General features: G+C 42.4%; 1 protein-coding gene across 1 annotated transcript; it reads left to right on the top strand.

The window, feature by feature from the left end:
• Positions 1-10,893: 10,893 nt before the first annotated feature.
• Positions 10,894-15,706, top strand: B2m (beta-2-microglobulin). The gene is given in 4 exon segments (NM_001246674.2): positions 10,894-10,979; positions 13,514-13,792; positions 14,294-14,322; positions 15,337-15,706. Coding segments are annotated over 3 exon segments (360 nt in total). The 5' UTR covers positions 10,894-10,912; the 3' UTR covers positions 14,308-14,322; positions 15,337-15,706.
• Positions 15,707-16,234: the final 528 nt, after the last annotated feature.

The following is a 16,234-nucleotide window of genomic DNA, read 5'->3' as shown; positions in this document are numbered from 1 at the left end:
ACTCATCCAGGAGCATCTGAGCTGGGGAGTAGTTAGCTCAGAACAAACTATTAATTGTGCAGATGCTAAGCTAGTGATAACACGTATATACAGATACATTTTACAATGTGGACTACAATTAGGTCTTTATAGTACAGAAATGAAAGTGCCCATACCAGTCCCTCCTGCCCCCTAGTCATTTACATCTATAAAGCTCTGTCTTATTGGAAAGGTGGCATCCTGTCACCATGCACTCAGTTTGTTGTCAGCATCATTTATTACCAGTAAGGGAATTCTCCAATTCAGAGTTATGCACATCATGGCATACCATGCACATCAAGCAGTTGTGACTTGGTGTGAACGTCTCTGAAACATTTCCATGTCTGGAATACTTAGAAACAGAATGCAGGCAGGGTCAAGGTTAGGAGACACTGGGTCGTGTTAGAAAAGCATGCAAGAGAATCATTTCTCCATAACCTCCAGGCTTCACAGTATTTTGAATCACTGGCACAAGAGATTCCACTTGTGTTTGGCTTTGATATAGGGTCTCAATGTGTAGCCAGGCTGACCTCAAACTCACCATCTTCCTGCTTAGGCTTCCCATGAGCTGGATTTATAAGCAGAAACCATGTCAGACTAAGTGTATTCTGACCTTCTGACCCTGACACCCCCCCCCCACCATCTCTGAAGACATCCTTGATACCTGGTGGTTTGTCCTGGGTTGTCTCTTGTTACTGGTCTGATCTGATCCATGCTTCAGTGGGTGGAGGGTGAGTGACAGATGTCAAGGAGTTAGTGTAAACAAACAAAAGAGCCACAGAAAACAATTTTTATGGCCAATTTTAAGTAATTAAGAGGTATAAAAGGAGTGGCCCTTAGGCTAAGTCCACCTGGAGTCTGCTCTAGAACTTAATTTTGTCTGTCCTGGGGGGTGACGTCCTAGTATCTTCAGAAGAACAGTCCATGCTCTTTGCTAGGAGCTGGACTTCTGCAGAAAGTCAGTAAACAACCCAATCTTAAAAGGAGAACACAACACACAATCATAAATTAGCAAAGGACCAAAACTGGGGGTGACAGGAGAGCCAAATAGTCGTGATTGGGAGGCTATACAAAGCTGAGCAAGTGAACTTTAGCACAGATACTTAAATAAACTCTGACTTCATTAAGACTTGGTTTCTTAAATAGTTAAAATGCTGACAAACAGCTGAAGACAAAGAATATATATATATATATATACATACATACATACATACATATATATATATATATATATATAATCACAACACATGGGCTCCTTCCTCAAACCCTTATCATGAGTTGGTCAATCAATGTAATCATGACTTAAGTTTTATTGTTTACATAGGATTAAGTTATTTATTGCCAGGAAAATTTTCACCAAATTGTGCCGAGTTTAAAAATTCCTAAAATAGCCTGGTGGTGGTGGTGGTGGTGGTGGTGGTGGTGGTGGTGGTGGTGGTGGCACACACCTTTAATCCCAGCACTTTGGAGGCAGAGGTAAGCATATTTCTGCGTTCAAGGTCAGCCTGGTCTACAGAATGAGTTCCAGGATATCCAGGCTACACAGAGAAACCCTGTCTCAAAAAAACAAACAAACAAAAACAGCAACAAAATTCCTAAAATAAACTGCTCAGGGTCAGACTCCCAAAGTTTGAAACAACATTGGCTACTCAATTGTGTTGAACGAACTACCTCTTTATCTTTATTGTATTGTTACTCTGCTGGCTTTGGTGATCTCGCATTCATGACACACTATAACAAATTGAGATTATTGGGGTTAGGTGGGGGTGGGGACCCTGGGTCAAGTTTGCTAGAATTTACCACACCAGTAGTTAGTCTTATCTGGAACTGATGAGTTCTAGGCTCAACAAGATCCTGCCTGGATAAATAACTTGGGGAAACATCAGTGGAGACATCCTACCACAGCCTCAGGACTCTATGGTGGTGCCCCTTGTGTATGTGTGCCTGTGTGTACACACATTCGACCATGTAAACACACGAGTGGGGGACGGGAGGCAAAAAAGCCAACTTTATAACCCTGTACTTCCTGAGTAGGGTCACAAGCTACTTTTGTTTTTAAGAGAAGCAGAAGCATAATGGTCAGTTCGGCTTGCCAGAACATGTCTCAAGGGACTGTCCCAGGAACTGAGGCTGCACCACCCATTCTAACAGAGCTCTCAGCAATAAACCAAACAAGACAGAAAGGGATTTTACATCAGAGGCCACACAGACCATAATCCAGGGATGAGAACAGAACAGAAAGGGCTTTTAAAATAGAGGCCAGGCAAGTCTTATCCCAAACTAGAAAGTGCAATAATTCAACTGGTCAGGAGAAAGCTATGTCAAGTGTCAGGAAATATAGGAAGGAAAAGTCCCAGAGCCCTCCCAGTAGAGTCTCCAGAATATACAACCTGAAGACGGGCTCATGATCCCTGTTACCAAAGAGGTCCATGAGCAGAGGTGGGACTTGAACCCATAAGTCAGGCTCTGTTCAGAATCAGCAACCTGAGAAGGCGGTGGGTTAACATCTTAAGCACTGCCTTGTCTCCCATCTCAAGCCAGCAGAGTCCACAGGGAGAAGGTGAGTGGGGGCACAGAGTTTGGTATTGCCCCTGTTCAGGTGGCCAGCCACATTTCTGAGACTTGAAATGTGTCTCTTGTTGTTATCCCATCAAGTTCTTCTCTCATTCTGTGGATGTTGGGGCCTGGGAACTTGAAATGTAGAATTCAGTTCAGTTTGTTTCGGCCTGTATCAGGGGCATCTGGATGGGGAGTGGTAACTCAGAACAAGCAAACCATTAACAGTATGTGTGTTAAGATGAAGAGAACAAGCATGTCTTTATAATACAGAATATGAATCTACCTATCCCATCCCATAGCTTATCATACAAATATTCTTTAAATAAACTCTTTTTGTGCTATATCACAGTGTCTTGCTCGTCGTGGTGGCCCTTGCTTTTGATCCCAGCACTCAGGAGGCAAAGGCGGTGGGTCTCTGAATTTGAGACCAGCCTAGTCTACATAGCAAGTCTAGGCCAGCCAGGGCTATACAGTGAGACCTTGTCTCAATACATAGATAGAAGTTACTTGAGCCAAATGTGGCATGCACACCTATATAATTCAGCATGTAGAAGATGAGGGCCAGAAAATCAGTTCAAAGCCAGTCTGGGCTACATGACACCCTATGTCAAATTTGTCTACACACACACACACACACACACACACACACACACACACACACACACACACACACACACACACACACACTCACATTTCCAGTAGCCATGGATTTTGGCTAATAGTACCATAGATAGGGAATTCACAAACAGAAACGCAAAGAGCATACATAAGCTGATCAACACAATCACCTTTAAAGACTGAAAGTAAGGCACTTCTTTTAAATGGCAATGACCATCAAGGGAAGGTTAAGGGAGATAAGCAGATCTCTTAGTTTAAGGTGGGAGGTATAACTTGCTACAAAGTCTCTGGGAGACAGCTTCATGGTGCATAGGATGGGCTACAATCCCAGGAAAAAACTGGAAATGCCCCTAATGAAGGATTGTGTACAAAAGCACGGTGTAACTGGATGTGGTGTAGAAGCCAATAATCTCAACAGTCAGGAGGCTCAAGCAGGAAGACTGAGCATTCATGCCTTCCATAGTGAGAACCATCTTTTTTTTTTTTTTTAAAAAAATACGGTGTTCATATAATAAAATATTATGAAAGTATGAAGACACAGTACATATCTATACTGTCATAGAAAACAGTGTCCATGACATATGGTTACTTAAAAGCCAGTTTACAGAGAAATATATGCAAGAGGATTAGATTTTTGTTAACATGTGTATCCATGCACATATCTTTGTATGAGTAGATGAAGTCCAGACATAAATATCCCAGTGTACTAGCCATGATATTTTGGAAGGCAGAATAACATGTGATCTTAGTTTTGTCTAAACTGTCTGAAATTTTCTTATGGCTGTGAATCTTATAATTAGAAAAAAGGGGCTGGGGTGTAGGTCAGTGTAGAGCTAATGCACCTAGGGCTCTGAGTTCGACTCCCAGGACCCCCAAACAAAGAAGAAAAGTCTTAAGGATCAATGGCGAGGGAAAACTAAACAAATAACAAATACTGTCTCAGCTTGGCATAGTGGCACATTTTTTTAAAATCCCAACACTTGGGAGGCAGATCTCTGAGTTTAGGCCAGCCTGATCTACAGAACAAGTTCCAGGACAGCCAATGCTACACAGAGAAACCCTGTCTGGAAAAAAACAAAAACAATAACACCAAAAAACAAAGCAAAACAACAACAAAAGAAAGAAAGAAAGAAAAAACCAAGCCTGCCTCTGCTGGCACTGCATCACAGTCCAAAGGGGAAAGTTCACATTCTTTCCCTTGGTTCCAAGGTCCTGGGGTTGGCTGTTCCTTACTGGCTCGAAGTAGCATTAGTTGCTTTTCTGGGATCATGATCTATTTACAGGTTTATGAATTGCAGTTCACGAGCTACTCTGGGGAAAATTTCCCCAGTGCTTAGCAGGTAGCAGAAAACAGTAAAGAACTGTTAAGCAACTGAATGATTGTTGTGGGCACCAATGTTAGATGGACGAGTTGGGGCAGATTGTGGATGTATTTGGTAAAGGCTAAGAAGAAAAAGACAAAACTATACACACCTTTGTTCTTTCTGGTCTAGAAGTCCCCTCTTGTAACTCTCAGCCCACTTTAACACTGTAAACCTCAAGTAGGGCACACATGATCTGGCCCATTCGGAATGTGGTATCTATAGAATAACATACATAAGGCATATCACCAGGGCTGGGCCCTCTCATGCTGTGCTGGGCTCACATCATCAGGGATGCCCCAGCTCAGATGAGAGTGATGAGAGGAGGAGAGGACCCAAGACTAACAAAAAATCCCAACTCCCCTCAAGAAGGTATTTTGCTGCTCCCAATGGGAGCATACCCCAAATGCGCTGTGAAGCCAGAGCCTGCTTGGTCAAAGGCAAACTAGACTTTGGAAAGGCAAACATTTATTTGGAACTAAGTTTTTGGTAACCATATCCAAAGCTGTATGTTTCTGGAAAGGAAGGCTGGGTTGGTTTTCTATTGCAGCTGCAATGAATTGCTAAAACCTGATTCACTCAAAACAATTTGGCATCTTATACTTCTGTAGACCCAAAGTCTAGCACAAGTATCATGGAGCTAAAACAAAGGTGTTGGTGGGGCAGCAGTGCTCTCTGTAGGGGAATCTGTTCTCAAGTTGCCTTCTACAGGCTGCCCTCATTTCTTGACTCATGGCTTCTTCTTTGTCTTAACGTAGCTTATTGAATGTCTCTGATTATGCTTCTGTAACAGTATTTTCCTATTAACCAAAGCCAAAAAATAGTTCCCTGATTAAAAGCAATTTAGATTTATTTATTTTTAGGTCTATGAATGTTTTGCCTTCCTGTATGTATGCATACCAGGTGTGTGTCTGGTGTCTGAAGAGATCAGAAGAGGGCATCCGATCCCCTGGAACTGGAATTACAGATGGTTGTGATCCATCGTGTGAATGCTGGGAATCGAGCCTGGGTCCTTGGAAAAGCAGCTGGTGCTCTTAGCCACAAGCCATTTCTCCTTCTTAAGGATCCATGCAATTAAAATAGATTTGCTTCAATTATCCCCAGTAATCTAATCTCAAGGTTCTCAATCTTAATTATTTCAGCAACATCCCTTATGCCTTAAAGATAACAAATTCACAGGTTCCAGAGATGAGGACAGTTGCTGGGAATGGGGGAGCATTATTGTGTCTGACAAGGTCTGATGTGGAAAAAAGTCTAAAGTATTGTTCATTAGAACCCAATTCTATATAGAAACCATACAGAGGTGAGCCAATGCTCCTTAAGAACATTAGGCTGGTAAAAGTTCTAACAAGTAGTACATGGTGGCCCACACTCTTAATCTCAGCACTTTGGAAGCAGAGGCAGGTAGATTTCTGTGATTTTGAGGCTAGCCTGAACAAGAGAGTGAGTTCAGGACAATAAGGCTACATAGTGAGACCCTGTCTCAAGAAACAAAAACAAAACAAAAAAACCCACAAACCACCACCACCTCCAATAACCTTCCTAAAATAAAACCAAAAAATGCTAACAAGTTATTGCTGATATATATATATATATATATATATATATATATATATATAGTCTCACTATGTAGCCCTGGCTTGCCAAGAACTCACTGTGTAGACCAGATTGGCCTTGGCCTTGAACTCACAAAGATCTGCCTGCCTCTGCCTCTCTAATGCTTGGAGAGATTCAAGGCAGGGAAATGTTCTTTGCTGTAAGCACCCTCTGATGTGTAATTTTCTTATAAAAAGATTAAGTTGTTGCCTTGCCTGTTGTATTAGTCAGGGTTCTCCAGAGGAACAGAATTTATATAATGACACACACACACACACACACACACACACACACACACACACACACACACACACAGAGTTTGTTAGAATGGCCTACAACCTGTGGTCCAGCTTCTCCAACAATGGCGTCTACCAACGGAAGATCCAAGAATCCAGTCTACAAGGTGGGATGTCTCAGCTGGTGCTCAGTATACACCAACATTCCAAAGAAGTATGCTCTTTGTGTACAGACTGAAGCTCTAAAGAGTAAAGGAGCCACCACAATGAAATGTTTCTTTTATAAGGGTTGCCATGGTCATGGTAGCTCTTCATAGCAATGAAAACCCCAAGACAACACAGAAGGTGAAAAGTTGAGTTGCTGAAGGTGAGGGAAGAAGAGTTCCAGGCAGCTGGCAAGCCTTAAAGACTGAGGATTCCCATACCAAAGTCTGCTGGGGGCTGCTGGACTGACTGACAGCTGCTGCCGAAAAGCAAGAATTCCATTAGATGATGAATATTTGGCCTTTGACAATCAAAACGCAGAGCATTAAGCCTCCAACATGAGCACCTAGAGCTCACAGTCTAGGTATGCCTCCTCCTGGCTCTAGAAATAAGTCTCTAGTTCTCAGAGCTTGGAAGTACATGTCTCTGAGCCTGGTAATCTAGTCCATTAGCCTTTGGCGTTCAGTGGCCTGTGACTACCAACATTGGAAATGCCGTTTCTTATCTTTTATCAAACAAAAGGACCCCAGCCAGCTTCTGATAACATAACAACATGGTAACTATCTAAATAGTAAAAATAAGCAAATTCAATGAACACACATGAAATTATCTCAATTTTGTAGAACGTCTTCCTCCTATGTATGTACTATTCCTGTTTCAGTTTTCTTATCTATAAATGAAAATGATTACCTTCAAAGCAGTTGTATAGTTTGGATTAGCAGTTTCACATTTGTTGGCGTGTACATGGGTCATCTGGGACTCTGCTAAAGGGGGATTTTGCTACAGTTTATAGCAAAATGAGATGGACCCAAGATCCTGCATGTCTAAGTGTTCCTAGATATTGTTGATGCTGATGTTAGATCATGCTTTGACTAGCAAGGGACTGAGGACAACACTTGAAAGACCTCAGCACAGATGCCCTATTGTTTCTAGTGGATCTGCTGTGTAGACAAATATGTCTCAGAAAACTGCTGATAGAGGTCCACTTACATGAACTTTAACCTATTCCGTCTCTCCACATCAATATCTTACTTTTCTTTCTGTTCAAGCACTTTGCTCTTTTTAAAATCTAGCAATAAGTGTCTGTGATTTTGGAGTTTGTCTTTCTTTTTAAGAGTGTATTTATTTATTTATTTATTTATTTATTTATTTATTTTGTGTACATGTGTACCTGTGCCTACAAAGGCCAGAGTGGGGTGTCAGATCTCTTGGATCTGAAGTTAACAGTGTTTGTGAGCTGTTTAGTGTGGGTGCAAACTCCATGCTCTGAAAGAACAGTAAATTCTCTTAACCATTATCTCTCCAGCCTCAGGGTTTACCTTTTGTAACCATAATAATTAATATACCGTAAGTACATTAAAGTATATGGTGAATAATAATATATGAGCACATCTGTAAAACCACCATCAAACTCTATGTAATTAAGTTTTCACTGCCAACACTTACTCCTACTTCTGATGTTCCTTCTGTGCCCTGAAAACCACTCACTAGCTTTCTGTCACTACAGATTAGTGTATCTTTGGTAAGTTCTATATAAGCAGACTCAATCAGAGTACATTCTTCTATCTGGCTTCTTCCAGAGTGATTATTTGATCCATGCTCCTGTATTATGAATTGATTTCTTGATAGTATTCCATTGACAGAGCTATACCACATTGTATTTATCCATTCAGCTGTTGGTAGCTGTCTGGATCATTTCTGGTTTACAGCTTTTACAAACAAAGCAGCTGTGAACATTCACATACAAGTCATTGTATAACATGCTTTTGTTTTTCTCCCTGGAAAAAACCTGAATACATAGGCTAGATCTGCTGGTTCATTATGTTTAGTTAAAAAAAACTTTTTAGACAGACTTGCTTTGCTTTGCTTGTATGGACATTTTTCCTGCAAGTATGTATGTGCACCATGTGCATGCCCATTGGATCCTCTGAAACTGGAGTTACAGAGAGTTGTGAACTACCATATGGGTGCTAGAAATTGAGCCCCAATCCTCTGCAAGAGCAGCAGCTGCTGTTAACCATGGACCCATCTCTCTAGCCCCAAAGCATTTTTGTTTTAAATAAAATTATTATATTGTTTTAAAGTATTTATACCATTTACATTGCTACCAGGAGTGCATAAAAATTCTTCTACTTCTGAAAGCATTCTTGCCAATATTCACTATTTTGAAATATTGACTGCAAAAACCTTTTTAGGCAATCATATGGGCAAGGGAAAAAAAATCCACCAGTTCCCCAGTTAATTAGTCTCCTGGGAAATAATACTATTAAATTGTCATGTTTAAAAAAATTGTCATGTTTATGGATTCCCAAAGTTGGTCCCCTAAGACACACAGAGCTCTTGTCTTTTCTTTAACTTATTTGTTGACTGAGTGTGTGAGTGTGTAAGTGTGTGTGTGTGTGTGTGTGTGTGTGTGTGTGTGTGTGTGTGTAGAGGTCAGAGGACAACTTGCAGAGCTGGTTCTCTCCTTCCACCATGTGGGCCCAGGGATTGAACCTGGGTTGTCAGGCTTGGTGGCAGCCTCACCAGTACTCATCATTTAAACAATAGTTTTCTTTTCCTTTCATTCTCATTATCCAGACATAGAATTTTAAGAAAACACAGAAGTCCTCACATGCAGAAAACTGGAAACATGTCTGTTTTTCTTCTGGCTCTTCTTTGTGTGAGACAAGCCTTGTTGTCCAGACTGGTCTTGAACTTCTGGCCTGAGCACTCCTTCTCTCAGCTTGCCCAGCACCCAGGACTGGAGTGAGTGCCACTTCTGTCAGATTCCCCACTGTGACTGCTTTCTTTCTGCTTTTACACTGGGTTTATAAGTGAAAAGACTTTGTCTTTAATGAACTTAAGTTTAGTAATTTTAGGTGATATAGTAAACTAGGAACGAAACAAAACAAAACAAAAGCCTTGTAGCTTTCTATTTTCCTAAAGCATTTTCTAGTACAATTCAACGCTAACAGTGTTTAGTATAATTTAACATCAATAGTTCAGGTCTTAAATGTGTTAAACGAGTTGTTTGTTTAAACATTGTATGGAGGAAAGTATCCTAATTCATACCCTTATGCGTAACAAGTCTTATATTTCAAAGTTACAGAAAGGGATGGCAAACTAACACTAATAATTATGATCCTAAACATTACTGGATAAAAATACTGTGTGCTGGGTAGGCACTATAGAAGTGGGTATCTGTTTATTATCTCATTAAGGTCCGTGGAGAATATTCTGTTTTCTCTAGTTTAGACACCGGCTCCACACTAGACATTGTTAATGGTTTTCAAAATATGTCAAAGAAATCCAGAGATTATGTTGCCATGTTCCCCGGGGAAGCCCAAAGTGGCTAGGGTGATTTCCACGATCTCCCTCCAAGTCTCTAGGCTCCACTTCCGCTTTCTACTTCACTCACTAAAGCAGCAGCATCGTGGCTGCTTGTGGTGGTGGTGTCTTCAGAGACTAGGCGGTCACTGCTTGTCTCTGACATGAGCTTCTGGCCAGGAGCGTAACTTCCTTGATGGGCCCACAGCTGATGTAATACACATTCTGAATAAAATTGCCTTTGTCTTCCAAGCGGATAAAGCAGAACCCCCAAGGAAATGCCTCTCAGTCTTATCTCCCTATTCAGAAAAAAAAAGAATTTATTCGTGGATTCATGCCCTTGTTCACTTAGTTTACCAATGGCACTGTTCTAGGGCAGTACTACTAAGAGAATGATCTGGAAACTCTAAGCTGTTGTCTTTCCTCCAACTCACCAACAGGACAGAAATTTACCTCAATTTAGCAAAGCTACCCGAGGAAGTTCTCCATCCAAAGCTCTCAAAGGATTGAAACCTGAGGGAAGCAAGCCAGATTCTACGAGCTGCCCTTAGGGCAGGAGGGTCTTGCACAAGGAATCCTGAAACCGTCCTGGGGTTATAATTCAAGGTTTGAGTTCTGCCAGTTGATACTCTTATTTGTTCTGGCTTTACTTTTCTAAGAATGAAAACTTAAGGTCCTCAGTCCTTCTCTGACTGGGATTCTGTTGGCATTAGAACGAATGGCGGTGCGTCCAGACAGAAATCCCTAGGACGAACGACCGGGCACACCTAGCTCAGAAGCACACCCTTATCGCGGGATACGGAGGCCCAGGCTCTTCTAAGCATCACGGGACTTTATAAGAACATGAAACTGAAAATGGGAAAGTCCTTCTTTAACCTAGCTCAGCGTCACCAGCTAGGAGACTGGTGACGGGCCTCGGAGTCTGGGTCCCGATTGGCTGCGAGCGTGGGGATTTATAAGGGTGCGCGCCCAATCCCGGCCACATTAGTTTCGCTCTGAGCAGCGCCCACGATGGCTCGCTCCGTGGCCGTGGTCTTTCTGATGCTCCTCTCAGTGGTCTGCTTGGATGCCATCCAGCGTGAGTGCCTCTTTCTCCTTTCCGGGCGTTAATTCTGATTTCTTCTTAGTTCTCCTTCCGGACGGGATTGGCCAGGGCTGGGTCTCCCGGGGAAGCGGTGGGAGTCCCGCCGCTCCTTTCTTGCTGCTTCCGGACAGCAGTGTGGATGCGGCCGGTTTCCGACTGTGAGTTGAGACAGGGAACACTTCTCTCCTGCTTTTTGCCTGCGGGAGCCCCCAGACTCTCGGAGCACAGCGGGAGGGTGGGCCTGCCCCAAAGGTGCGGGGTTGGATTCATGGAAGTCGGGGCCGGGACCCGGGAAACTTGGGAAGTCAGCTCGCGGCCACCTAGTAGCTTTTGCACTTTCAGAGCGCCTGGGATCCAAAGGAGCCAAAGTCTGGAGGAATGGGCGTGGGTCCTAGGCTCTGCTGTTTCCAAAGCTTTCTGGCCGTTAATTTACCTTGTCTCATTAATGTTTTTAGTAATAGTCATAAGGCTGCTGGGTATGGCAGTTTTCTGTAATGCTGAGGACTCTTGAGTGCTTTATAACTTTGAAAGTGCGCCTACGATGTAAACATTATGGTTCCTGTGTCTCTCAGATGGGGAGCCTGAGGCATCGAGATTCTAAGTAATTTGCTCACACAAGGGATTAATGGCAATCGGGATTGGAATTGAGGCCAATTTACGCCATCTGTGGTAAAAGTAGGCCTTTTGACTGTAACCCTCCGGTCATAGTCTATCAAGCAGGCTGGGCTGCCTTGGGCCCTTGGTGCTTCACACAGGGCTTCCTTGTTGGCCCGCTGCCTGGTTCTTTCCAAGCATCTACTTTCGGTTTTGAAAACTGCAAGTTTTTCAAAGTCAGGGTGGTTGTGAACTCTGGGTAAAGATATTTCAGTATAGTTACCAAGACTCTTGAGGAGAAAGAACTCACGAAGTCATAGAGGTAGAAAAGTGGCAGAGCCCAGATTCAAACCTCGCCCAGCACTTGTCTTAGTTGTCAAAGAAGAGATTTCTAGGCAGGGTGAACTGGCCTCTGACCTCTGTGGTATTTATTATGGTCTTGTCACTAAAACCTTAAATGAAAGGAGCTTTCTGGCTTATCTTCACTTTAACTTTACAGGAAAAAAAAAAAATTCACGGCTTCATTGAAACCGGAACTCTAATTCTTGTGACAGAGCTAGTAACCTTTCCTCCAGTGCATCTAGAAACATACAGCTGGCCACAGTTCCCAGATGCTCTTCCTTCTCCCTACTGCCTTCTATATGTGGATAATAAGTAGCTGCCCTTTAGAGAGTATATGTGTATTATAAGCCAGGTGTGGTGACTCATGCCTGTAATCTCAGCCCTGGGGAGGCTGAGACGAAAGTTTAAGGCCAATTGGGAGACAGAGTAAGGCTTTATCTCGGATGGATAGATAGATAGATAGATAGATAGATAGATAGATAGATAGATAGATAGTGAAAACACAAAAAAGCCAGTGAAATGGCTCAGCAGGTAGAGACACTAGCCACTAAGCCTGAGTTTGATCTCAGATTCCACTTGGTAGATAGAGAGAACTGACTCTTAAATCCACACAAGAGCTATATGGTGCGCGCGCGCACACACACACACACACACACACAGCAATTGGAACGACCTTATAGTATTTTCTTTCCACGTTCCTGTATCTCAAGGTAATTATTCCCAACATATTTAGTTAGGGCAGTCATTTGAAAGTGCCAACTAGAAATCCTTATCCTACTCTCATATACGATACTCTACTTAGTTCTTGTGGAGTATAGTTTTTCTCATTCATCACATCCCTCACTTCTCCCTACTGTATTTTATCCATCCCAACTCAACCACTTGAAGTTTTGCTAGCCTCTGTAGATACTTAAATGTTGCTTGTTTTCTAGTTCATGAAATCAGAGCTTTGTTTTGGCCTGTTATCTCTGGGCTGGAACAGAGAGATTGTATGTGGCAGGATTGGCCCCTGGACTGACTTGCGTAGGAACCTAAGTAGGAGGAGATAATACTAACATCTACCACCTGAGTGGCAATGCTCAGCTTTCATCTCTGTATCAGATCATACAAGTTAGGAAATCTAGTGGGGAGCAATCAGTAAAAAGGAAGGGGATAAAAACAAAGTGAGAGGCTGATGCAGCATACAAGGGCTTGGGGTGCTGCAGGGGGTGTGCCCAGTGAGACATGAGACCTGGAAAATAGGTGGGCCACAGGATTTATTAAGAGAAGGGATCAGTGCAGTTCTTGAAAGCCCCCAATAAAAGCTTCTTAAAAATCCAGTAGTCTCTAGTGACAGAGACACTGCTACAAGCCAGGTAGGAAAAACCAAAGGCCTATACAGGATTTCAAGGAAAAGATACTAAGTCATGATGTAGTTCTCAAAATGCAGGTAGCCTTTGGGGGAAACAGAAGATCACTTTTCCGAAACAGAAATTGAACTGGGAGAAATAGATGACCAAATGTGACATGGGGCATGGTGTAGACTGAGATGTAGTTAGCTCCAAGGAAAAAGCCCCAGCAAGTTGTCATTTGTCTTTCCCCGTGACTCTTAGGTCCCCCACAAGTGCAAGTCTACACACGCCACCCACCAGAGGATGGTAAAACAAACTTCCTGAACTGCTATGTGTCTCAATTTCATCCCCCCCAAATTGAAATCGAGCTGTTGAAGAATGGAAAGAAGATGGACAAAGTCGAGCTGTCAGATCTGTCCTTCAACAAGGACTGGTCTTTCTATCTTTTGGCTCACACGGAGTTTACACCCACTGCGACCGATAAATATGCCTGCAGAGTTACACACACCACTCTGAAGGAGCCCAAGGTCGTCACCTGGGGTGAGTCTTCAATTTCTTCCTTAGTTCTGGAAGCTCTATCTGTGTCAAGTCACAGCTTAAACCGGCTTTGCTATTTAAAAAACCAATCTGCATACTGAGATTGTTAGGGGCTATCCCCAAAGCACTGATCAGTGGCACCTCCTGAGTAGTTCACTGCTGTTAGAGCACTGTCCCAGACTTCCTGCTGTGGCTTCCTCCAGCTTTCCTGCAACCTGATGCACACAAAGTGCCAAAGAGCATGTTGGGAAGGCACAGGTCTTGGCCTGCAATCCCTGCCCTCTTGTATATACAATTCTGGACTGCTCCAGTGCCTTGGCTAGGTGTGGCACTGAAGATGCCACAGGGGTGGATCTCTGGGTAGCTCTCAACCAACACTCAAGGCTAGCAACAACATCTATTTATTCTACTGGTTTTATTGCTAACACTTTTGGATGTCTGTTAGTATTTTGTAGTAGAAAAGTAAAAATGTTTTCTTTTTCTTTCCATTTTCTTTTTTTACAGAACGAGACATGTAATCAAGCATCATGGAGGTAGGTTTCTTGACCTTAAGAAATGGGCCTTTGGGAGAGGGGAGTCTTGGGGCAGAGCACATGCTGGGGGTAGCATGCATAAGGCTATGTGTTCTATTCCCAGCACTGCAGGGAGAGAATTGTTTGCTTCACTCTCCTAGGAGCTGTTTATAGACAGCTCTAACACCAAAACTGTCACTGTACCAAAGACATTAATCAGGATAGCTTGCCAGTAGCCACAGCAGAATCCTTTGGGGTCACATCCTTTGTCCTGTAGATTGGCAGGAAGAAGGCATGTAATTACAGGTCTGGCTGAGCCATCATCACTAACCCTCTAAAGGGAGAACAGCAACTTCTAATATGTGGCCAGGAGAGGCCTGCAGTTACCTACACTATCTCAAGAGTTTGGTCATCTTCTGTTTCCTTCTTGGCATTTCTGCTGAGAAGGCCTTGGACAATGAACCACTTGCTTTCTTTGTGTGGCAGTGGCCTTGCTCTTCAGCCAGAAGAGTGGGATGACAAAGTTCTGTGGATGCATCTCCCTTCAGTCTCTTGTTCTGTCTCAGAGGGTAGGCACTAGGTTTGTGTCTAAAGACTTTCAGACCACTGAGGTCCAGAGGAAAGGCATGGACATAGAATGTTGTAACTCCATGTAAACACACTATCAGAGCTGTAGCAGAAGGAAGTCTAGGAGCATGAGAGAGGGGAACACAGACTTTTCTGATAGATGCATTGTAGTGTGGAAAAATCCAGATTTTCAGGGAAATCCTACTGTCCAGGGACATTGGGGCCAAAGTCTTGTTCAAATCTTGTATTATATTTATTTCTAGGAAAGCCAGATTGATTTGAGAGAGAGTATTAGAGAGAATAGGTAATCCGGCCAAACAATCACCAAATGGTGGAGCCAGTACTCACTTCCTTTAAGAAAGTGGTTACACACAGATGTTAGACCCGTTGGTGGTGAGATCTGTAATTTGAAAAAAGTAAATGCTCTAATTTCCTCTTTCCCTCCTTCCCTTCCCTTTTTCTTTTCAGGTCTGAAGATGCTTCATTTGGATCAGTTTAATTCTAAAGTATTTCTCAGTTTTTAATATGCTGTTTAATCTATGCACACGGAAGGAATAGTAATGGCACATCATCTTCTATATAACCTACCTTGAATTCTGCATGTTTTCCAAAAACAGATGGAAGAGTAACATCCTAGATATCTGAAATAATAAAGCATCAATGAGTATTTTGATCAGAAACAAACCGTTTTGATAATTTGAATGAAAAAAACTTGCTATTAAATATAATTAAGAACAGTAGTTGATCATATATCAAACCCTTTGTACATCTTATTAGTTGGATGTAGTTATTCATCTTTGGTCTATCACAACATAAATGTTATTTTTTTTAAATCTAAGAAACCTGAGATATTTTCTTTTTTGGTAAAACACACAAGTCCAGTTGAAATCTGTTATTATTCCTAGCAATCCTCTCCCCCAATCCCATAGGTTACTTCCTCTTTGTTATTTTTACTCAAAAAGAAAGAAAGAAAGAAAGAAAGAAAGAAAGAAAGAAAGAAAGGACTTTTGCTAGACATTGCCAGAATGTTACATGAAGTGGTTTCTAGGTAGCCTTCAGTGTCTGCAAGTGTGCATGTGATTTTATTACCAGAAGAGCCAGTGAGTGTCTTAAGAGGTTCTCATAGAAGCAGGCTGCAGAACTAGGGGTCCAGATGAACATGACTAAGAAAGGGCTCCAAAGCAAAGCAGTAGGAGTGTGGCTGATGACAGGAAATAGGAAGGAACTGAGAGGGGCATCAGTGGCTGCAGTGTTTCCTGTTAAATTCTGTTGGGCCTACAGCACAGCCAGTCTGAAAGCCACACCACCAATTCAAAGTTTCTAAGGGCTAATGTTAAAGTGGGAATGCTAATTAATTTAGAACTAA

This window comes from Cricetulus griseus, chromosome 6 (genome assembly GCF_003668045.3).
Source record: "Cricetulus griseus strain 17A/GY chromosome 6, alternate assembly CriGri-PICRH-1.0, whole genome shotgun sequence".
Taxonomy (NCBI): domain Eukaryota; kingdom Metazoa; phylum Chordata; class Mammalia; order Rodentia; family Cricetidae; genus Cricetulus; species Cricetulus griseus.
Note: the sequence above shows the minus strand (reverse complement) of the source record. Positions and strands in the feature narration are given on the sequence as shown.